General features: G+C 40.5%; 1 protein-coding gene across 2 annotated transcripts in view; it reads left to right on the top strand.

The window, feature by feature from the left end:
* The first annotated feature begins 914 nt into the window (after positions 1–914).
* The window catches only part of si:dkey-191g9.5 (rap1 GTPase-GDP dissociation stimulator 1), a 32,513-nt gene continuing 8,531 nt past the window's right edge, over positions 915–24,896 (top strand). The window contains exons 1-13 of one of the 2 annotated variants that reach the window (XM_038271206.1): positions 915–1,121; positions 9,530–9,634; positions 9,762–9,884; positions 10,506–10,631; positions 10,980–11,108; positions 12,642–12,767; positions 16,656–16,799; positions 17,171–17,302; positions 21,063–21,197; positions 21,478–21,603; positions 22,058–22,197; positions 22,304–22,430; positions 23,504–23,632. In XM_038271206.1, the coding sequence (XP_038127134.1) occupies positions 1,109–1,121; positions 9,530–9,634; positions 9,762–9,884; positions 10,506–10,631; positions 10,980–11,108; positions 12,642–12,767; positions 16,656–16,799; positions 17,171–17,302; positions 21,063–21,197; positions 21,478–21,603; positions 22,058–22,197; positions 22,304–22,430; positions 23,504–23,632 (1,555 nt within the window). In that variant the 5' untranslated portion in view covers positions 915–1,108. Of the gene's footprint in view, positions 1,122–1,205; positions 1,314–9,529; positions 9,635–9,761; positions 9,885–10,505; positions 10,632–10,979; positions 11,109–12,641; positions 12,768–16,655; positions 16,800–17,170; positions 17,303–21,062; positions 21,198–21,477; positions 21,604–22,057; positions 22,198–22,303; positions 22,431–23,503; positions 23,633–24,896 lie in introns of those variants that run through there. The other variant, XM_038271207.1, reaches the window with a different exon arrangement.

Genomic DNA, 24,896 nt, shown 5'->3' with positions numbered 1-24,896 from the left:
GTTTTTTATGCATCCATGTTTTACATTTCATTGATCAGGTGCAGCCTGGAGCCGGACGCTCTGGAGGGCTTTACTGTATTAAAAGGAGAAGCAGCGCAAGTGAAGTTAGACACTGTGGTCGGACAACATGCAGTAATTTATAAATGTTTTAAATCCAGATTAGCCAGCAGGTGGGTCCAGATCCGGACCCTGGTCCGCTAATCTGTGACCTCTGTTCTAGTGTTTTATTTATGATTTATGCATTTCTGTATTGTTTATCAATTCAAGGAGAAAAAGACCAAAAAGATGGCTTCATTAGAACAGGAAAACACATAATTAACATCAGAATAAAAATTATTATTTGTTTGAACTCTTTTTTTCAAACCAGTTCTAATAATTAAATTAGTAAAACTTCTCAGTAGTGAAGTGTGATAACAAGCATCACACTGCTGTGCTTCAATAGGGCATCTTCAGTCAGAAGCATCTTCAGCCACTGTGGGACAGACCTCTACAGGAGATCCTTCCTGTACCTATAAGCTTCTACCACTCATTGAGAGAAAACATGTTAAAAACCGGTTAAAAAATACCGTCTCTTTGGATATAATACAGTATTTTAGATTTATATTGAATTATAAATAAAAATACTTTATGAACTGATACTGAGGTTTACATGTTTAGTGATTTTACTGTCTCAGACTTTGCTGTACGTGTGTGAGCCATTAAGAACAATGGTGGTGTTTTTAATAAATGTTGTCGTTAATCCACATTTCCAAAATAATCTTTTAAGATTATGCAAAATTTATGGCAAGATGAGTGTGGTTTTATGGATGTATGAATGAATGACTGTTTTTTTTAGCTAAATCCAAAAGCGTGAAGAGAGAAGATGAGATGCAGATGCAGAAATGGGAGGAGAGGAAGATGCGTGGAACCAGGGGAAAGATGCACTCCCACTGGAGCGAGGAAATCTGAGCAAGTAACGGCAAAAAGATCAAACAAGGGGAGGCAAACTCAGAGTACGTCTAATCTTAATATGCAAGCGTTACTCTCCTCCTGGCTCCAACCCCCACCCCCACCCACGCAGAGCCAGCAGTAGAGGCAGGGAGCCAGCAGAGTCTGCCGAGCAGCAGCCATGACAGACGTGGGTGAGTAGCTTCACACATAATATCATCGTCTGTATGTCTGCTTGGGATGGATAGATAGATAGATGGATGGACGGATGGATGGATGGATAGATGGATGGATGGATGGGTGAATGGATGGATGGATTTTTCAGCATCTCATTGGGCGTCTAGCCTGGTAAAAGTCTGGTCTTCAAGGAATTCGATCAGTTAGGGGTAAGAACCACTTAACAGGAATTGGATTAGTCTCTGCAGGCTTTGTGTTTTACTGCTGCATAGTAAGTACCTGTGCAGTGTTATTGTATACATGCTCACATGTTGCACTGTGGGAGACGCTGCCCTATGCATCAGGAGGGCTTCCTGGAAGATCCCAGTAAGCCTGATTAGGAAACTGCTCCTCTCTCTCTCTACATGGACACATAAACACACCTGGTCACACGACAACAAAAGGACAGGGGCTTTAGGTCCTGGCGTAGCAGGGACTGCCCCTCCCTTCCATTCGAGCTATTTTGGACTCTGTAGGGATTAGCCTAGTAATCACATTCAGCAAGTCGTCCTTCGTTTATATGTGTTTCTAATACAATGTGTTGTGTACTTTGGTTGCTTACTGATTACACCCTCATTCCACGGTTTTAGGTGAAATGGCTCTAGCTGGACTGATCCAAGAGGATTTGCTGCTATTAAACCCAGATACCAAAGTTACAAGCATCTTTATGCTGGACAGTTTCACAAAAACATCTTTCTAGCTTTTTTTAACCAGTGCAGCTGGTTAGAGGTGACAGGTTTGCTACTGGCTTCTAAAGGATGTGTCCTCCTGCAGAGGAGGCCTGCATTGTTTTGTTAAAGCTAAGGAGATCAAGAAAAGCCAGGCTGGTGGGGTGGTATCTCTTTATTGCTGCATAGTGAACCTCTAGAGGCAAAGGTAACGATCCAGCCAGACTTTCCTCTGGTCATAAATGTAAATATAGAGAATTAGACAGGACTTCAATGTCCAGTACAGTCTGTTAGAGAGCAGACATCAGTCAGCATCTGGTAAACGAATAACCAGCCTTGGTTGGTAAGCCCTTTGCTTTGTTTTGGTTGTCTCTCATATGAATGTTTGGTTGAGTACATTATGGCCTGTACCGGGACAGGGACTAGTTGGTGGCATATTGCTGGGAAGGATTGCTTATTTCTTTTGAGGTCCATGGTGTGGTCAGACCCACCCAGTAAAAATTGGTTGAAAAAGACATGATTTATTTTCAAAAGACGTCTACATTCAGTTGTAAAAGTGAAAGGTGAAAATGTTGAGGAAATCTCACAAAACATCGTTAACCAGGGCTTGAAAACAGGCAGGAGCGTTAGTCAGACCAAAAGGCATTACCAGGTACTCGAACTGGCCTAGAGGAGTTTTAAATGCCGTCTTCCACTCATCTCCCTCTCTGATTCTGAGGAGATGGTAGGCATTTCTTAGATCCAATTTAGTGAAAACGGTGGCCCCTTTCACGGGTTCAAAGGCGGATGCAAGCAGAGGCAAGGGGTATTTGTTTTTAATGGTTATTTGGTACAGTCCTCTATCATCAATACAGGGCCGGAGAGATCCATGCTTCTTGCCTACAAAGAAGAAACCGGCACCAAGAGGAGATGATGGGGGCCGAATAATACCGGCGGCTAAAGACTCATTAATATAATTCTCCATGGTTTCTCTTTCTGGCTTGGACATATTAAAGAGTCAACTACTGGGAAGTGGAGCCCCAGGTAAAAGATCAATGGCACAATCGTATGGTCTGTGAGGAGGAAGTGACAATGCACTGACCTTACTGAAGACAGGTGCCAGATCGTGGTAGTCAGGAGGTACAGAGGATAAATCAGGTGGATCAGCTTCCTGACGACTGGCTGGGGAGTGAATAACTGGAGCTGCAGAGCGGAGACATGAGACATGGCAGGAGGCAGACCAAGACTCAATGTGTTTCTTTGCCCAATTAATGTGAGGGTTGTGACGCTCCAGCCACTCATACCCGAGAACTAGAGGTGAACAGGCAGATGGAAAAACAAAATATTATACAGTTTCTCTGTGGTTACCAGAGATTAGAAGTTCGAGTGGCTGAGTCTGATGAGTAACTTGCGGTAATCTCTTCCCATCAAGGGCTGAAACTCTGAGAGGGCTTTTCAAAGGAGTAGTCCTAATGTTTAGTTGTTGAACCAGGTTTGAGTCAATTAAATTTCTCTCACAACCAGAGTCAATGAAGGCGGATAAGGTGAGAGATTGATTCGAGGCAAAGAGAGTAGCAGGTAACAGCAGATGAGGAGACTTTTCAGATTGCAGATCGTCCGCCAGACTCCTCATTTCCTCTGGTGGACCCTGGCTTTTACCTTAGCTGGGCAGGTAGAAACGAAGTGACCGAGTTCACCACAGTACATGCACAGATTCCCCTTAAATCTTCTTTGCCTTTCCTCTGTAGTGAGTCTGGTGTGACCGATTTGCATAGGCTCGACTTCGGAAACCTCTGTGGATGGAGAGACGTGATGAGTTTTAGAAGCAGAAACAGAAGCAGGCTGATTTCGGCTCCTTGATCTGGAATCAGGTTCAGAGGACAAAGAACAAACAGATGTGCTGTTAAAGTTAGTTGCAGGGGCAGATACAGAGCAAACGGGGCTTCTTGCTTTTGATTTGAGTCTGGCTCGAAGCCTATTATCCAGACGGATGGTTAATTTTTATCAAATCCTCCAAGGTTGTTGGTTCATCTATAGTAGCCAGTTCATCCTTAATTGTTTCATCTAAAGCCTTGAAATAAGCGCTTTTAAGCGCGGGTTTATTCCATCCGGAAGCAGCGGCTTTGACCCGGAAGTCAATTGAAAAATCGGCTACTGTCCTATTTCCTTGTTTGAGGTCTAATAGACCACGAGATTCTGTACATTGGTCAGTGTCATGGTTGAAAACTAGCAAGAATTCTTTTAAGAATTGTTCGAAGGTGCAGGAAAAACTGGATTCTGAGAGAAATCGGGCCTCTGCCCATTCAAGGGCTTTTCCAGATAATTGAGATATGATAAAGGCTATTTTTCTCTTGTCATTCAGAAAACTGGCCGGAGAGTGTTCAAAAATCAGTTTGCATTGAAAAAGGAATCCTTTACACTTACTTGGTAAGTGTTATGTGCTTCGGGCACATTATGATTTTTGTCTATTTCTTTTCTTTGTTTTTTTACAGACTTTAGTTGAAGGATCTTTTGTTAATATATTTTGGGAGTTGAATAATTCTTTTGGCCAGTTAATTACGTTAATTTGTGGTGCTGTTGTCCGCCTATAAATAGGCTGGCTTTCAGCATGTTGGGGCGTTCCTTTCCATCTTCGCCTGGACGCCGCTTTTCCACCTGCTTCCACTTGTTCCACCGTGCGCGGTGCGCGCTTGTCTTGTCGCTGCGGCCCGCAGCGGACGTTCCAGCCTGCCATGCGGTATTTTGGTTAGCCGTTGCTTACTTTTTTTCTTGTGGTTTTGGCCTGGTGGGACCGGTTGTCCTATTTTCGATTTTTCTTTTGCTTAGGTTATTTTTGTGCTTTAGTCCGGTACCAGTAGGGGCTTCGACGGCCCTGTATAAGGTTGGCCCCCTGCGGTACCGTTTTGTTCTGTTTGATCGGCCTGCCAGGTCCAACTTTCTGTTGTTAGTTTTGGGTTCTTATTTTTTGATTCCTTTGGGGCACGGGATCTGAGGGCCTCTAACTTTATTTTCTTTGCAGAAAATCAGAAGAAGCTGAGCCAAGAAAACTAAAGAGGAGAGAATTTATAAATAAAATATTTCTTTGAACCCTCATGTTTTTGTCTCGTGTCCTCAAATATGTTGTGCCCTTGGTGGACGTAACAGTAAGCCAGAGAATTTTTCCGGAAGTGAGGGGCGAAATTCCGGAAATGACGGACCGGGTTCTGATCTGATAGGTGGATTAGCCTCCGGAACCGGAAGTTGAGCTGGCTCCGCTCTAGGAGTAGCTTCCCGGAGATAGCCGGCTAACTCCTGCAAAGTTTGACTTGTTTGATCAAGACGGATGTTAACCTCACGGAGAGAGGTGTCATGGCCTTGGATGAGTGCTCCTTGCTGATCCAATACCCTCCGGAGTGTGTCTGCTGGGTTAACTTGTTGGCCAGAGTGTTCTGTCATGTTGGCTTTCAGGGATCTAACCCACATGCAGAGCACTCAGAGGCTGGGAAAAAGTTCACAATGTTTATTTGAACAGATCACAATAAATGAACAATGGTTCTGGGTTTAATCGGGTCCGGGTCTGGTCACGACTGGTTTCACTGTAGAGAGGGACAGATTGGTTAGCGGTCTTCCAGTGATCTTGCAGGTTATGTGTGTGCAGATCAATACCTGATCAGAGATTGAGCAGAGCGGTAGAAGGGGGGAACCGGGAGGGTCCAGAGGCTGAAGGCAGGCAGAGGGCTAGGCAGAGGCAGGGCTGAGTAATTAGTCTAACAGAGCTGGTTCAGAGCTTCTCTCTCAGCTTCTTCTGAGAGCGGGCAGGCAGGTATCAGACTGATTCGGATTTCCAGGGTTTTCTGAGAACAGACTGCTTGGTTTCACGCTTGAGAAACTCTTCCAGGTTTCAGGTTTTCAGGCAGGTTCTTCCTGAGAAGCAGAGAGGACAAAAACAGATTAGGTTCAGATTCAGGATTCAGGGGAGTCAGAGATTCAGACAGGCAGGTTGGCTCAGGCTTGCTAACCATAACTGGCCAACAATCTGGCGTCGGAGTGTTGCACTGCCCCTCCTTAAATGCTGGTCTCCTGATGAGCTCACGAGCCGCAGGTGTGGTAGTCAGCTTCAGCTCCAGGAGACCTAGAACGCCCTCTGCTGGAGAAAGGTGGACAGACCTCCAGATCCCAACAAAAAGATACTTTGGATCAACCTAGAAAAATGACAGATTTTTTTACACTTGATTGTTTTACTTTTTCTGAGATTAAATTTATCAGATAAATGAAAGTATAAATGTAGAATTTATAAGAAATGTTTTTCTTTTTACCTTAAACAAAAAAAAGACTTAATTCAAAGTAAAGCTATCACTTAAAACATAAAAAAGTTTTATACTTTGTTATAACTTTGTTTTTCAGTTTGAAAAATAGCAACATTTTTTCTCCATTAAATGTAAGTAAAAATGTACTTTGAAAAAAAATTATATTGTATCTATTTCAAAGAGTAAATGCATAACTTTGGTTCAACTATATTTATTGAGCACATACACAGGATTTATAATTCATCATAACTTAGAACTGGTCCTTTAGTTTATAAAACTAAACAGTCCATCATAAACATTTCTGTTCAGAAACTGCTTAGACCGCATTAGTTGTAATAGTAACCTCCCTTATGGTGTCACAGTGCTTCCCACACCTATTTTGAATCAGTCAGGTAATGAAGTCACATTCATGTGAGTTACCGACTTGACTTGAAGTAGATATTTACTTGGAAACTAATTGTTGCAGTTTTTATTCCCTGATAAGTGATTTTTTTTTTTTTTTAATCCAGGTAAAGTGAAATGATTGGTTTCTGTGAGAGACCGAGCAGCCAACCATGAGAACAAAGTGGTGATTATCAAGACAAATGGGTTTTATTTCCCCAAATTAACAATAATCCAAACAAGGATTACAGGGCCCTTAAAAGAGGTCATATGAAGAGACTAACTTTGGGGAAAAAAATAAAATAAGGTTAAACATAACAAAACCTCAAAATTACTGCACAAACAAAACTGACCTGAGCCATGGCAAACAAAGGGGACTTAAATACTGGCTGATCAGACCAGACTGACACACAGAGGAAGACGTAGGGAGAACATCTACACAAATTTAACAACAAAATAATCAAACAGTTAGCTTAAGTATCAAACCTAAATTACATTACTAAACAAAATTAGCCAAATGAGCAAATCACAAAAGAAAAAGAAGAAATTATGCAACATATTAAAAATGTGGAGTCTGTAGTCTTCCCCCATAGTGGAACTCCAGATGGTACAACCCAATCAGTCATTGGCTCTGTTCGAAAACCTAGGACGCATCCTTAGAAGACCAGATTCGAAGGCAGATTACGTCATAGCGTGGCGCTGAGGTCTGGTCGGATTCCAAGAGTCCTTGTTATGCGGCCTTAAAATGCGTCCTTCTTTTTGCCCGATTTGAAGGACGGGTCTGATGTATCCTCGGTATCCTTGGATATCCCAGGATTCATTGCGAGACCAAGCAAGCTGTGATCAGAGGAAAGGTTACTTGGCACCGAACAGTGGTGAAAATTGGAAGTTCATTTTAATATAATACAAGTCATTTAATAGTTCCATCTGAGATTAATGAAAATAGTTGTTTTAATGGTTATTGAGTCAGATATGTGTGGTAAAGTTTGATTTATATAAAGGTTTTAATCTGTTACTGTTTAAATGGGTTTGGCTGTAATTTAAGGACAGATTCTAATATATCTGCAGGGTGGGGACTATAAATCTGATAGGATTTTTATCTTTTTATTGCTGGTTTGCACAATATGCTTAACTACGTATTTTTTGTTGTTGAATATTAGAGATTTTGTAGATATATTTTTTATAAATACATTGTTTAGATTTACTTATATCTTTCTACCCCTTTTATAGAATAGAATAGAAAATCCCTTTATTGTCCCACGATGGGCAAATTTACAGCAGCAGAAAGATTATTGAAAATGGTCACACAAATTTGGACCTTAGAGAAATGTATAAGAATAACATGATAGGGAAGAGTTAAAATATAAACAATAAAATACTCTAAAGTGTTTTAATAATATAAAACGGGAGAATAAATAACCAATATGCAGCTATGGACATTTTTACAGTAATGGATATTTAAAAATAACAGCAACATCAGAGATGTGCAAAATGACAGCAGCATGTTATTTAACTGACTAAGGTTTCTATCATTACATTTGATTTGATTTGTTCCTGCTCCCGGTGGTTGGAACATTTATTCCACTCTGGATTCTTGTTAATGTAGTCTTTGTTCACTTTACAATAAAAAAGAAATAAATAAACAGTTTTGAAAACTTCTGTATTCATTCTTTTCCTGCTTTGTGTGTCAACGTTTACGGTTGCTAAGCAACAGAGCATACGGCGGTAAAACCTGCCGAAGGGTAGACCTGGTCGAATTTACAGCCTAAACTCTTCCGGTCTCCTTATTTTCAAGGACTTCGAAGGATCCAGTCTAGGTAGACCGCGTCCTTGGAGGATGCAGCCCAGGTTTTCGAACAGAGCCATTGAGTCTGTCAGCCAGAGTCCTATGCAGTCCCCCTCCAAAACACCAGAAAAAACCCCACAAACAATATTAAGCATTTGACAAAATTAAATATACAAAAGTTAACCAAATGCGCACACTACAATTGGAACTAATCTCTTCTAAAATTGTCAAAATAAAAATAAAAAAACCCAATACATTTATGCTGCTGTGTGGTAAAACTTAAAGTGAAAACGTGGCTGTGTGTGGGGTTACTGACCATGTGACCATCACAGTTTAGAAACACAAACACATTTTTTAAGTTGGAACAACATCAAATTTTAAGTTTACAAATGAAGTGGACATTTTCATGTTTTTCAGTGTGATTCAGTAACAGTTTTCTGATAATGAGGATTTTTAAGAACAACAGAGTCTCTAGATCGTCCAAATTGAAGATGTCGGATGCAAAAAAGCTCAGAGAGCAAAGCAGAGGCACATCTGACATGTTGGTTTAAAAACATTCATGTTGCAGTTTAACAAGTTAAAAATTGAGATTTCAATTCATATAGTGGCATCTGGTTGATTTTTTTAAAGGTTTCTTTATACTTTTATACTTTAAGTAGTTTTTGGAGCAAACACTTTTTCACTTTTACTTGAGTAAAGAGGTCAAGTTGATACTTCAAGTAACAGATGTGCGTACTTCGACACCACTGCTCCTGTGTTGTGCCATGCGCCTGTGTAGCAGTTGTTTGGTCTCTCCAATGTAAAGGTCTGTGCGTTCTTCACTTCACTGAACGGCATAACCCACCTTGTCGGTCTTGTTTCTGGGTGTCTTATCTTTGAGGTGAACCTGTTTTTGGGTATTGCTGTGTTTGTCTGTCCTGGTTCCTTTCTTTTCCTGTAAATCTCTCTGAATATCCCAGAATATCTAAACATGCCAAACCCTGCTTCATCTACCAGCCTAGACCTTTAAATTTCAACGTGTAAAGATGTTCTATGCACCTCTGTTCATTGTTCTGTAAATGCCAGCATCAAAGGTTGTTCTGTGATCCAGCAAACTGGGTCCACATGTCTCCTTTAATCCTTGAGCTGAACGAAACAGTCCTGGAAACCAGAATAAACTGTTTAGGAGTTGGTTTGTGCGTCTGTGTTGCATTCTGAGAAGCTGGAATCAAACCTAATAATGAACATGACAGAAACATTTCTGGGGTTAACGATCACTTTGTGATGTGTATGTCCTTATTTTTTAGACTCTCTAAATGAGGCGTTGAAGGCCATCAGTGTTAGCACAGAGCTGATTGAAGAAGAGCTAAAGCCTCATCTGGACACGGTGCTGACGGCTCTGCTGGAGAAGAGTGAGTTTCAAGGCTTAATGGGACCAATCAGAAAGGAAACCCCATCCTTATGCTGCCTTAGATCTTTCTTAAATGATCTTTATCCAGGGTAACTAACGAGCAAAATAACTATATTGTTTCTCAACAGAGAAGGATGCAGCTGTGGAGATCGTCAGAAGTGGGATCCTGCCCACACTGGCCCAGGCCTTACAGGGCAGAGGCAGTCTGAGCTGCCAGGTGGCTCTGCTGGTGGCAGAAATGGCACGAGAAGGTACACTGCATCCTGATTGGCTCTCTTCTATCACACATCAGTAAGACAAACTTCATGATGGAGGAGGGGCTCCTGTGCTACCAGAGGGACGGGTTATATAGAAAATCATCATTTTTAAATGACTGTGAAGCATATAAGCAGCTGATCAGTGACGTTTACCAAACTGCAGTTTCCAGTTTTTCCTCACACTAATAGATTTTTTCCTGGAACAAGTAAACAAAGAATTGGTTTCAGAAATGTTTCAGCTTTTTTCAGTTTTTATTTTACAGATTTGATCCCCAAAAAGTTTTTTTTTACTAATTGTATTATTTCTTTAAATCCCATTTTACAGATCTCTGTGTGAGGACCAATAGAAATGCTGTCGCTAATGGCTCGTTTCTTTTAATCAGTTTGTAATCTTTTAATACAAACAATTAAAATATAATCTGAAAAACTATTTTAAAAATCATAAATCCCTGTCAAAAAATAATTTTTTTGATGGAGATTTTTTTTGTAAAACGTGTTTTTTTTATTTCAGTAATATTGAAAGCGATTTCTCTCCATGCTCTTGCTGTCAATGCATGCAGCAGTGCGTCAGCAGAGTGAAAATAGCTCAGTGTTGTCTGCTTGTGTGTGTTGTAGCTGCTGTGAGAGATCAGTGCATCCAGGCTGGACTGGTGAAGGCTCTGGTTCCTCATCTGAGCAGCAGCGACCAGGAAATGCTGCTGAACACTGGCAGGGCCATCGGCCGCATCTGCTTCGACAACAGTGAGTGGTTCTGACAGCACAGGGATGGAGTCTAATGCTCACAGAGTGACAGCTCCACTGTTTACTCAGAAACAGAATATTGTTTTATTATTTCTAAATAAAGTTCTAACCAATTCAGAATTTTATTTTTACAGAAATAAGAGCAGTTTTTTATTAAACATAGTATAAAAAAGGTACAATTTAATATATGAGAGAAATACTAACAACTGAAAGAAAAGCTTTTCATAGAGAAGAAACTCACAGTTTATATGAGATATATAGTAAGTTAATAGTTGCTTTCTAAAAACAAAAATGCTCTGATTTATTATGCTATTCTTGAACATCTTTGTTGTCTAACTTTCTCTGCAGCACATCAACAGGACCAGTTAGTCCAGAGTGGCGTAATCCCCAGATTAGTGTCCATAATGAAGGAATACCCTGATAACGACCCCCTCGTCAACGTCTGCCTGCTGGCTCTCTGTAACCTGGCTGATTTAGGTACAAACCTTGTTGATTGTTGCTCATTGGACGACATATTCAGGAAATAGCCACAGTTTGACTCAGAGAATCTGATTGCATGTATGATTTCCAAGGTGAAGTTAAGAAAGGAGTTCTTAGTGACATGCCCGTGTACTCTCAGTCCTCTGGCTCATCGCTGTGAGCCCTCTGTAAAGTCTGTAAAATTAGGAGCAATATTTATGTTTATCTAGCATGTTTTTTGTTTTATTTATATATATATATATATATATATATATATATATATATATATATATATATATATATATATATATATATATATATATATATATATATATATATATATATATATATATATATATATATATGTATATGTATATGTATTATTTTTTATTACGAAAAAAATAAATAATAATTAGCGTGTTTTAAGAATAAAAAATAAGGGTGTTATTTTTTCCATCTCGTTTTTTTCCCGCTATTTCATTAATTATTTAATTCATTCATTTATAAAGATCAAAGTTCCAAAAATGTAAATATTTGTTTAACTAGTTAACAAACAAGTTCCATCCATTTAATGAAAAACGGGTGTTTAATGAGCGCAGAGGTGGAACCGAGTGCGAGGTAAATGGGTTGAGCGCGTGCATGGTTTTGAGCATGTGTGTGTGAAATCTAAATGCAGAACACCTGCCTGCATGCTCAAACACATGGCACAATCCTTATGGCATAAATACATACAGACATCCCGACTTAATGTGTCCTACAGACTACCTCACAAATAGTGCTTCATAGAGTGGCTCTCCAGGGCTTAGATAATGCATCTAAACCTTATGTCACAGTGTAGTAGAAAGAATAAGATCTGTGTGAAGTTACCACTGAGCTTTAACTCAGAGACGATGTGTTGTCACTGTCTACCGCTACAATGGAGGATTTAAGGTTTGCCCACCAGAATGACAGTACCTTCCTGAATGCGTTGGGTGGAGTCTAAAGTCTGGAGGAGGGAAGGTTACAGTGGGGGTTTTCTCACAGGGTTTCTTCGGACTTCAGGGATAGCTCCTTCAGTTCCCCAAAAAATTGAAAAAGTATGTAAAGACATAATCGGAAAATTCGGACAAGTAACTAGAGAGAGGCATGAAGATAGAACTAAGGTTTCTGAAGTTTCTAAAATAAAGCAGAAACTTTGGACCATATCATCTTGGTCTCTTCTCATGTTGGTGTTTGTCTTCAGATACATTTCTAAAGAAATTATCAATAATCATTATTAACTCCCACCTAAATCCTTTAGCAGGCCTTCCCCAAAAGCTGTCATAGCTACAAAGGATTGGTAATGCCAGTGTATTTAATTTCTGACATTTTTGAATAGCACACCAGATTGGAATCCAGATTGCTCATTAATGACTAGCTTAAGTCTGCCTGTGGCATGTGAAAACTTATATCCCACCATTTCTACCACATCCTTGAATTCTATTCCTGTATCTTCTTGGTTAAACTGTGCATTACTGGTGAGGATAGGGTTTACAGCCCTCTGACAGTAATTATAGAGCCTTGTCTTTACAGACAGTGCACGGCAGGCTCTGGTGGATCAGGATGTGGCAGATACACTGATGTTTCAGCTAAAACGGGCTCCTGATGCCGAGCGGCGGCATGTCATCTTGGAAATACTGGGCTCACTGGGTGAAAGTGGTAAGATACGCCAAACACAAAAGTTAGGAAAAGTTAGGTAGCCGTGGATTTTGACACAGTCCATGCTTGGATCTCAGTGCTGCATTTGATACAGTTGACCATAATATTATTTTAGAAAGACTTGAATATTTTGTTGGAATTAAAGGAACAGCACTAGACTGGTTTAAATCTTATCTTTCTGATCGCTTTCAGTTTGTTCATGTTAATGACAGATCTTCCTCACGCTCACAGGTTACCTGTGGAGTACCACAGGGATCAGTGCTAGGACCAATTCTCTTTACTTTATACATGCTCCCAATTGGTAGAGTTATTAGACAGCATGGGATTAATTTCCACTGTTATGCTGAGGATACCCAGCTATATCTGTCTATAAATCCAGATGAAGCTAACCCATTACATAGATTACAGGCATGTCTAAAGACATAAAAACCTGGATGACTCTTAACTTTCTGCTTCTGAATGCAGACAAAACAGAAGTTATAGTCTTTGGACCAGACTCTTTGAAAAATAAGCTGATTAGCCAGTCACTTCATTTGGATGGGATTAAACTGATTTCAGATAATAAAGTAAAAAATCTTGGTGTTATTTTTGATCAGGACCTGTCATTTAAATCCCATATCAAAGAGGTTTCTAGAATTTCCTTCTTTAATCTGAGGAACATTGCAAAAATTAGAAATCTCCTGTCCAGGGGTGATGCTGAGAAACTAGTCCAAGCATTTGTTACTTCAAGGCTGGACTATTGTAATTCTTTACTATCAGGAAGTCCACAAACTGTAGTTAAAAGCCTTCAGCTGATCCAAAATGCTGCAGCCAGAGTTCTAATGAAAATTAAAAAGAGAGATCATATCTCTCCTATCCTGGCTTCTCTTCATTGGCTTCCTGTTAAAGGAGAATTCCGGTTTTTAACACTTTTAGCCCATTTTCTGTAGTGTCCAGGATGAAATCGAATGATCGACACCAAAATTTTGACAATTGGTCCTGTCTCTGCTTTTTGGCTCATTTAGAATCACCCCCTGGCTGCTTTAGAATGGCTTTCATAGTGCATGTCCGATAATGTCCTTAAAACAACCTTAAACGTTCTTTTTTTAAAATATGCTACTCACCGGGTCGTCAGCGCTGTTCAATGACGTTCCAAAAAAAGTTTCGTAAAGAAAAAACGTTCCTGTAGTGTTTTATTTAGCATTTTGTAAATCCCATTGAGTTCTGTTGGAATAGTCAATATTCCCCTGCCACCGGAAACGGAAATGGGGCCTGTTTACACAGTTGTAGTCTTTTCGCTTCACTCTGTGTACTCCGACGTCGAGAATCAAGAATCCACCTTTCGTATTCCATTTTCAGAGTTTTTTAAAGTGTTTAACAGAGACGTTAGCACCTCGACGTCGGAGTACACAGAGTGAAGCGAAAAGACTACAACTGTGTAAACAGGCCCCATTTCCGTTTCCGGTGGCAGCGGAATATTGACTATTCCAACAGAACTCAATGGGATTTACAAAATGCTAAATAAAACACTACAGGAACGTTTTTTCTTTACGAAACTTTTTTTGGAACGTCATTGAACAGCGCTGACGACACGGTGAGTAGCATATTTAAAAAAAGAACGTTTAAGGTTGTTTTAAGGACATTATCGGACATGCACTATGGCAGCCATTATGAAGCAGTCAGGGGGTGATTCTAAATGAGCCAAAAAGCAGAGACAGGACCAATTGTCACAATTTTGGTGTCGATCAGTCGATTTCATCCTGGACACTACAGAAAATTGGCTAAAAGTGTTAAAAACCGGAATTCTCCTTTAAATCCAGAATATACAGGTGCTGGTCATAAAATTAGAATATCATGAAAAAGTAGATTGATTTCAGTAATTCCATTTAAAAAGTGAAACTTGTATATTATATTCATACATTACATACAAACTCATATATTTCAGATGTTTATTTTGTTTAATTTTGATGATTACAAATGACAACAAATGAAAATCTCAAATTCATCATATCAGAAAATTAGAATATTACTGAAGACCAATAAAAACAAAGGATTTATAGAAATGTTGGCCAACTGAAAAGTATGAACATGAAAAGTATGAGCATGTACAGCACTCAGTATTTAGTTGGGCCTCCTTTGGCCTGTATTACTGCAGCAATGCGGCGTGGCATGGAGTCGATCAGTCTGTGGCACTGCTCAGGTGTTATGATAGCCCAGGTTGCTCTAATAGTGGCTTTTAGCTCTTCTGAATTGTTGGGTCTGGTGTATTGCATCTTCTTCTTCACAATACCCCATAGATTTTCTATGGGGTTAAGGTCAGGAGAGTTTGCTGGCCAATTAAGAACAGGGATACCATGGTCCTTCAACCAGGTACTGGTAGCTTTGGCACTGTGTGCAGGTGCCAAGTCCTGTTGGAAAATGAAATCTGCATCTCCAAAAAGTTGGTCAGCTGCAGGAAGCATGAAGTGCTCTAAAACTTCCTGGTATGTGGCTGCGTTGACCCTGGACCTCAGAAAACACAATGGACCAACACCAGCAGATGACATGGCACCCCAAACCATCACTGACTGTGGAAACTTTACACTGGACTTCAAGCAACGTGGATGAAGTGCCTCTCTTCTTTTCCTCCAGACTCTGGGACCTTGATTTCCAAAGGAAATGCAAAATTTACTTTCATCAGAGAACATGACTTTGGACCACTCACCAGCAGTCCAGTCCTGTTTCTCTTTAGACGCTTCTGACGCTGTCTGTGGTTCAAGAGTGGCTTGACACAAGGAATGCGACAGCAGAAACCCATGTCTTTCATACGTCTGTGTGTGGTGGTTCTTGAAGCACTCACTCCAGCTGCAGTCCACTCTTTGTGAATCTCCCCCACATTTTTGAATGGGTTTTGTTTCACAATCCTCTCCAGGGTGCGGTTATCTCTCTTGCTTGTACACTTTTTTCGACCACATCTTTTCCTTCCCTTCGCCTCTCTATTAATGTGCTTGGACACTGAGCTCTGTGAACAGCCAGCCTCTTTAGCGATGACCTTTTGTGTCTTGCCCTCCTTGTGCAAGGTGTCGATGGTCGTCTTTTGGACAACTGTCAAGTCAGCAGTCTTCCCCATGATTGTGTAGCCTATAGAACTAGACTGAAAGACCATTTAAAGGCTTTTGCAGGTGGTTTGAGTTAATTAGCTGATTAGAGTGTGGCACCAGGGGCCATCAATTTTGAACCTTTTCACAATATTCTAATTTTCTGATATGATGAATTTGAGATTTTCATTTGTTGTCATTTGTAATCATCAAAATTAAACAAAATAAACATCTGAAATATATGGGTTTGTATGTAATGTATGAATATAATATACAAGTTTCACTTTTTAAATGGAATTACTGAAATCAATCTACTTTTTCATGATATTCTAATTTTATGACCAGCACCTGTAATTTAAAATCCTCCTTCTAACATATAAAGCCTTAAATGGCCAAGCTCCATCTGATATCAGAGATCTGATTGTTCCTTATGTTCCTAACAGAGCACTTCACTCTCAATCTGCAGGTTTACTAGTGGTTCCTAGAATTTCTAAAAGTAGAATGGGAGGCATATCTTTTAGTTATCAGGAACCAACTACCAGTTTTAGTTTAAGGATGAAACTATACCTTTTCTAACCTTTTTTTATTAGACAAAGGAGATATATTACAGAGACAGACTGCATCATGTCTGTAAAGTGATGACATTTTGGGAATTGCCACTATATAATAAACTGAATTGAATTTGAATATTAACTATTTGAAAAAAAAACAAAAAAACAAACGGTGTCTTAAAGTGTGGGAAGAAAAGGAAAACATGGACCACTACTGATGAAGCCATAATGGCTCAGGGTAAAAACCTAACATCAAACTTTATGCTGTGTTTTACCACCAGATGCACTAAAGCTGCAGTTTACAGAGTCGGGCGTACCAGAGGCTTTATCGCTGATGATTCGAGATCTGCAAGGACAGTCTGACCCCCATGACCTCTGTAGCATAAAGATCGCCTCCAACCTGATAGTGTCGTTGCTTTTAGGAGGTGAGTGGTGAACGGAGAGAAGTGAACGAATCAACTTTGCAGAATATCTGAATAAAATAAATAAATCCTTGATTTAAGTTGCATGAGTCTGGTTTGGAGTATCTGGACTATCTGATGATGAACAATTCAGAGAATACTGAGGAACATTAGACTGAGCTGCTGAGAATATGAGACAGGACAGCATCAGGAAATTTCATAACTAGGCGATTTATTAAAATATTAAATAAAAAGGCCTAGTTAATGTATTTTGACGTTCCAGGGGAAACATTGTGTCACAATAATTCTGGAAGGATCCTTGCTACTTGCTGGAAATTACATGTATGTGTTGTGTGACATGTTGATTAGTTTCTTTGTATGTGGTGGTTTTCCAGATGAATCTATGCAGAAATGTTTTGGAGAAGGATCAGGCGTGGTCTACCAGGACATTCTGGCCTGGCTGCAGAGCTCTAACACGCAGCTCCAACTCTCAGGAGCCCTTGCTATTGCCAACTTTGCCAGAAATGGTAAGTTTCTTATGTGAGTAAATGCTTCACAAAGTTTCCCAAATAATCCCACAGCTTTTACCTTGTTTTACTCGCATAAATTGGTTGGAATGCTGCAGCTGTTCACACAAAACATTTCACAAATGTTTTAGAGACTGGAGGTCCTGAAGCTTCGTGTCAGCTTGATTTATTTGCTTTTAAACCAGTTTGGGGGTGTGTTTATAATCGCTTTCCCAGTGCAAAACCTGGTTGTAAATTTGAACCAATTTGACCAAAAACAACACCCTAAAAAAGAAAGATTGGTCAGAAGTATGGGGAAAGATAACTGTCAAAGAGAGTGTATCTGTCTAAATCTGTAAATGTACATAAGAATATGTGAAAAAAGACATTTAGAAATTATAAATGCCAGTTACAAAATTATAACAATACAAATTGTGAAGTTAGGAAGCTGAGGCAGAGGCAAATTTGACAAAAACAGATTTATTTTAACTTAGACGGAGAGAAAGGCTCTGACTGGGGAAAGCCCAGCATTTATACCTTACAAAATCCCAACACACACTCTCTCTCCCATGGAACCATCCCACCCCTGCATGAAGAACTTTCTCCCACTCGAACATTGGAGCAAAACAACTTCAGTTCATTAAGGACATACATTTTTCATTAGCCGGATAAACACTTCAGAACAGGTGTCTTCTGTTTCTCTTTCATTTCAACCAAATTAGGTCGAGGATAAAACATGCTTTCACAATATGTTGAAAATAAGGAAAAAATAAAAATCTGAAATATAATGATGGATTTCAATTTTCAAAAGCGTTTATTAACCAAAACAGGTGCGAGGGGCTGCTAGTCTGCTGCGGGGCGGATCTCTGCAGGGATAGGAGAATACAGGTCAGTGACTGGATGTGGAGCTGAATACGACTTGGAGCAAAGTCACTGACTTGATTCAAAGTTCAGTCCGTTCGCGGAGCTTTGACCGGAGTTGGGGCGGGCGACGCCCCCAGAGTTCCTAGAGAGTGAGTAGCAGACGCCGGGCAGCAAAAGAGTCCAGAAGGGAAATCCAAGGCCGAAGTGAGGAGACAGTTCCAGGTTCAGAAGCCGGTAGAATTCCAGGATCAGATGCGACAAACAGAGCAGACAGGGGCAAAGCAAAAACTCGAGATCCTCAGGGCAGAAACTGGTCATAATCAGGAAAACAGACACACTAAAGATTGCTTGGAAACGTCTCACCAAAACAAATGAATAACCTGGTGCTAAATAGTAGAGGAACCAGGTGGGAATGATTGGCGATAATCAGAACCAATTAGACAGGGGAGGAAGGAGCAAAGGAAAAAAACCAAACCATCAGCGCCAAGATCATGACAGCCAATTCCAACAATAGTTACCTTCAAGCTAAAATGACCTTTACAAGTTGATTTAAGGCCAGAACACTCACAGTATGATTTTGCGTTGGATCCGACATTATTGTCTCGGACGAGGTTGTGGCGTTTAACGCTCATTGGAAGTCAATGGAGATGATTTCCTGCAGGGGGCAGCGTAGCTCCGGATGAGATAGAGCCCAGGTCTGTTTTAGTTTGACTATGCAGCAATTCAGCAGCAATTTCATGGGTCTGACAGGAAGAGAGACGCAGTTACAAAGTAAAACACATTAGTTTTGGTGGAAAATACAAAATAAAATCTGTTAATCTCATGGGGAAAGAGTCAGTTTGGAGTCACACATCAGATTATAGCAGAGATGGGAAGTAACGAAGTACAAATACTTCGTTACTGTACTCAAGTAGATTTTTCTGATATTTTTACTTTACTTTACTACTTATTTTTATGGCGACTTTTTACTTCTACTTCTTACATTTTTACACAAATATCTGTACTTTATACTCCTTTCATTTTAAAAAATTGGCTCGTTACTTTAGTTTTGAATCATTTTAATGGAGTTACCGTTATTATTTTTCACGTCATCAATACCAAATTCAATCTAATTGGATGGGAATCTACGTTGCATTTGACGCACCACTACAAGATGAATCGACAGATTTGGCGGTATTCATTGGCGGCAAATCATTGCAGCTTGGTGGCGGTGGCGTTAGCATAGTAGCATGGACGAGGAGATGATTGAAAATTAACACAACGGAGATCTAGTCCTATTGGCAGACATCCATTTAAAATGTAGGCAACGGCATGAAAAAAGTGGTTTCTACTTTTACTTTTATACTTTAAGTAAATTTACAAGCCTGTACTTTGTTACTTTTACTTGAGTAAAGAACTTTAATCAGTACTTCCACTTTTACCAGAATATTTTTTAACACAAGTGTCTGTACTTTTACTCAAGTACGGAAAGTGAGTACTTTTGCCATCTCTGGATTATAGTAAGCAGGACTGACTTCTGCAAAAACAATGAATGAAAGATTGAAACATCCCCATGATAGGGGTTCAGCAGGACAGAAATGGATAAAGTAGTTATCCTGTTTGAGCCTCACAGAAACCAAAATAAGGAGGTGCAGACAGAGCAGGTAAGTGCAGCGTATCTCTCTCACCTCTTTATGGAAGAAGAAAGAAAAACTTGAATAAACTTCCCAGATCTCTCTCTGAGAAACACCTCTCTGCCTCAGTTACCATAGAAACGTTTATTGCTGTGTTTTTCTTTTCTTTAACGTAGATCTCATTATGTGTTTAATAGATGAACATTCTCTATCTGTTCTTGTTCTAGATGCTGCACAGTCCCGTTGAGTAGAGCTTTGCTATATAGCAGAGCCGATGGTTTTTAATTTATTTTTAACTAACTTTTCATAATCTGTTCCAGTCAGATGAGGGAAAAAGTTGTAATGTGTGTATAGCACAGAGACAGAGGTGAAAATAATCTGCACAGATCTGCTCACCCTGCCTAGCAGGAGCATCTCTATATGCAGTCAGTGTGACATGGAAAAGAATCGGATTGGAGATTTAAAAAGTCGTACACAGCCGGTGTGTTCAGGCCTTAACATGAAGAAGCTAAACACATCATAAGTTTCATGTTCAGAGGTAACAAAGAATGTGACTTCAAGAGCTAAAGGTACAAAAACTACCTGAACAGGTATCAAGATAGGAAGTTACTTACATTTTTTATATTAAAGGTAAACTAGCCATCCAAACCAACCTGGTCTCCTAGGAGAACATGCCTGCCCCCTTATCCAACCACTAGAACTACTTTACCTTTAGTATCCAAAAATGACTCCCCAAATAATGTTCAATAAAGTTTAATATACAACTATGGAGCTGGTTGACAGTTTCCTTTTGTATCTCTGCTTCTGTCTCCTTGAACCCCAGTCCTGTTAAAAGGGAGTTTTTCCTCTCCACTCTCGCTACAAGCATGCTTAGTGTGCAGGATTGCCTTTGAATCAATGAGTCGATACAATCAACTGGTTTTCCTTAGATTGAAAACTTTGAATCAATCTGACTGGATGATCTGGTGAACTGTAAAGTGCCTTGATATGAAGTGTGTTTTTAATTGGTGCTAAAGAAATAAAATGAATTGAATTGACGTACCGAGCAGAACCTCATGTCATTCTGGTCTGCTTGTGAAAGCTAAGCTGTTGGGCTATCAGTTAGCTCAGGGATATCTATTCCCAGAGCTATATTGGCTAAACAGGACAAAAACAAAGGATCCAGAAATCACTTAAATAGAACCTTTTTTATGGTTTTAGATTTGTGTTTTGAATAATTTATAGAACATGTCTAAAGTTATGTTGTTAGATGTTTTGTGGATGTCAGAGGATGACTTTGGATTTTGCCCACTGTGTTTGTTCAGACAGTAACTGCGTGAAGATGCTGGACCTCGGTGTGGTTCCACACATCCTGACTTTGCTGGAGAAGCACGTAGATGAGGGGGACGTCTCTGTTCAACATGCCGGGCTCAGCGCACTGAGGAACCTGGCCATTCCCGGTACTCCTCCAAGCACACAGTAACACTGTGTTTGTCCTGTCTATGGTATTTCAGCTTCTATATGTAACAACCCCACTGCAGGAAACACTGTTCAGCCACTTTTAAACGGCATCTGACTTCAAGAAAAAACACCAAAACATGAAACTCAACACAAAAGTCCTAAAGCTGGATAGATGTCCTGCCGTTCTTCATCAGGAGTACTTCAGAACAGCTGCATGCTGGGTAACATAAACACAGACACTATCTTCAATAAGACACCTGCACCTTTTCTGTGTTTCAGCAACCAACAAAGTGAGGATGCTGGAGGATGGAGTGACTGAGAGGATAAAGGCTCTGCTGCGTACGGACATGCCCCCGGTTCAATTCAAACTGCTGGGAACGCTACGCATGATGGTGGATGGGCAAGGTGAGGAAACCGCTGCACCGATTCCACACATGGCCGCCCGGTACGCATGGTTCTATACCGCCCATGGACTTTCTGGTACAGCTGGTTTGATCCAAGAGGATTTTCTTCATCTATGAGTTCTGCCAGGCTATAACTTTACTTTACTGATGAAAACAGAGATTCAAACTTTCTGACTTGAGATGTGACTGCATTTGTTCTCTATTCAATTCTATTCAGTATATTTCTATAGCGCCAATTCACAACATGTCATTTCAAGGCACTTTACCATTCAACCAGATCATCCAGTCAAATTGGTTCAATCTTTTCTATCTAAGGAAAACCAGTTGATTGCGTCGACTCTTTGACTCTTTAGCAATCCTTCACACCAAGCATGCTTATAGCGAGCTCTCTTTTAAACGTTTGACTTTCTTGGATTTATTGTGAATTTCCCAGCATCCTCTGGTGTCTGTTCCAGAAGGGGCAGCCTTAAAGCTGGGCAGAGATGCGGTGCTGCTGGCACGGATCATGGAGTGGTGTGAAGCCAAGGACCACGCAGGTGTCCGAGGAGAAGCCAGTCGCCTGTTGGCCGCCCTGATCAGACACAGCCGCAGCCCTGTGAGCTTCCTTACTCTGACCGGCTCGTTGGTTCTGACCCGACTCGATAATGATGAGGCTCTCTAAAACGTCTCTTATTGGTGCTTTTGTTTCCTTTTTCTAACAGGAAGTTGTCCGTGCTGTGGCTGGGGCAGATGGGGTCAGACACCTTATCGCTATGGCAACAAGCGAGCATGTCATCATGCAGAACGAAGCCCTGGTTGCTCTTGCCATAGCATCTGCTATTGACATTGGTAAAGCTATTTCAGAGTTTATATAATGCCTAATATAAATAATCCAAGGTTCTGGCAGATTAAAGCTGTTGCTTTCCATCTGGCTGTCCTATGCAGAGAAATTCAATCCCATATTATTAAAAGCTTAAAAACTTCTCAATTAAACAAAGTTTTGAGAATTATTTATTTGTATACAAAAGTTCAACCAGTTTTTTTTTTTTGTTTTTTTTTACGATTTTCTGTTTTTTCAGATCTTATTTAAAAAAAAAAATTTCTATTTATTTTGGCGGCAGTTAACTCAGATTTTTATGAGTTAATTATATTTTAATCTTGTTCACCCTCTTTTTATTGGTCTGTTAGTAACAGCTTTCCTGTTGGTCCACTGACAGGTCATTCATAAACACAGAAGATAAAGTGTTGAAAACAGGATTTATAAAGAATTGCATTTGTAAAAATCTGATTCTCAAACATAAATATCTTTGCATCATTCTATTTATTATGGTTTTCAACATTTTTTTTCTTATTCTTTGTCTAAATAGTAGCTTAGTTTAGCTGAGTTTTACTAGTTTAGTCAAGACTTTTTAACAGAAATATGTTTGACTTGCAGCTTTTGAAAAAACGCTTCTGAATGGACGCTGTGGTGAATTTATTCCATAAATGTGCAGTTTCATTTACCTCTGTGATCTGACTGTGATTTGGGCTCAGTTCATACTGTCATTTGATTTTCTAACACAGGGCAAGTTGGTTCAAATATTATTTGATTAAATTACACATTTACCACCCCCACTGGGGTGGGTATTTAAATATATAATTGCATAACAAACTTTTTTGCAAACAGACTACAAATTACTCTCAAAAGCTCTTATTTTTAACTGAAAAGTTTTTAAATGTAATTTTTTGAAACCTGTTCTTTGTTTTAATATTGTTACAAAAACATTTCTCTCCATACATCCTAAACACATTACTGTGGGCCCTGGTATGCTGTTACGCTCCAGTTCACTTCAGGCCACACCCTCCTGGTTATATTACTGTCTACCCCAGAAGGCGGCAGCAATGTTTTAGCTTATGTTTCTGTTTGTCTCTATGGAAACCAGGGTCTATGAGGGATCTATTTAGTGAAGCCAACCTCTTACCAACGCTGAAGGGGATGTTGGACGACCCTGTGGGGGCGCTAGAGGTCAAGTTCAGCGCTTTGGGTCTTATCTGCACCTTGGCGAACTCTGGTAGGTGTTTCCTTGACAACAGCCTTTATTTTCCAAAGAGAAATTCAGAGCCAAATGGAATGATGTGGATGCTTTGTCTGATGCCATCCATCCGTCCATCCATCAATCCATCCATCCGTCCGTCCGTCTGTCCGTCCGTCCGTCCAACCATCCATCCATCCATCCATCCGTCCATCATCTATCCATCCGTCTGTCCGTCCATCATCCATCATCTATTCGTCCGTCCATCCGTCTGTCCATCCCTCCGTCTGTCCGTCCATCCGTCCATCCATCCATCCATCCATCCGTCCATCATCTATCCATCCGTCCGTCTGTCCGTCCGTCCATCCATCCATCATCCGTCTGTCCGTCCATCCATCCTTCATCCGTCCATCCATCCATCCATCCGTCCATCATCTATCCATCCGTCCGTCTGTCCGTCCGTCCATCCATCCATCATCCGTCTGTCCGTCCATCCATCCATCCGTCCATCCATCCATCCATCCGTCCATCCGTCTGTCCATCCCTCCGTCTGTCCGTCCATCCGTCCATCCATCCATCCATCCATCCATCCATCCATCCGTCCGTCTGTCCGTCCATCCATCCATCCGTCCATCCATCCATCCATCCGTCCATCCGTCTGTCCATCCCTCCGTCTGTCCATCCATCCATCCATCCATCCATCCATCCATCCGTCCATCATCTATCCATCCGTCCGTCTGTCTGTCCATCCATCCATCATCCGTCTTTCCGTCCATCCATCCTTCATCCGTCCATCCATCCATCCGTCCGTCCATCCATCCTTCATCCGTCCATCCATCCATCCGTCCATCCATCCGTCCGTCCGTCCATCCATCCATCCGTCCATCCATCCGTCCGTCCGTCCGTCCATCCATCCGTCCGTCCATCCGTCCGTCCGTCCATCATCCATCAACTATTCGTCCGTCCATCCGTCTGTCCATCCCTCCGTCTGTCCATCCATCCATCCATCCATCCATCATCTATCCATCCGTCCGTCTGTCCGTCCGTCCGTCCATCCATCCATCCATCATCCGTCTGTCCGTCCATCCTGTTGAATATTGTTATAATATGGTTAAGTCATATTGTTTATATGTTTACTAAATAGAATGAAAACTAAATACAATTTGGGTTAAGATTGTAATGTTTGGTCATTTAAGTGTTTCTCCACTAGATGGCGTAGGGGCCATATGTCAGCCATGGTTGTTTAGTTTGTGATTCCTGACCAGCGAAGAAGTCAGTGATTTTCTAGAAGATGTAGCTCTAT

Source organism: Cyprinodon tularosa, unplaced genomic scaffold (genome assembly GCF_016077235.1).
Source record: "Cyprinodon tularosa strain WSP-4 unplaced genomic scaffold, ASM1607723v1 ctg794, whole genome shotgun sequence".
Lineage (NCBI taxonomy): Eukaryota > Metazoa > Chordata > Actinopteri > Cyprinodontiformes > Cyprinodontidae > Cyprinodon > Cyprinodon tularosa.
The sequence above is the reverse complement of the archived record's forward strand: the minus strand, read 5'-3'. Positions and strand labels throughout refer to the sequence as shown.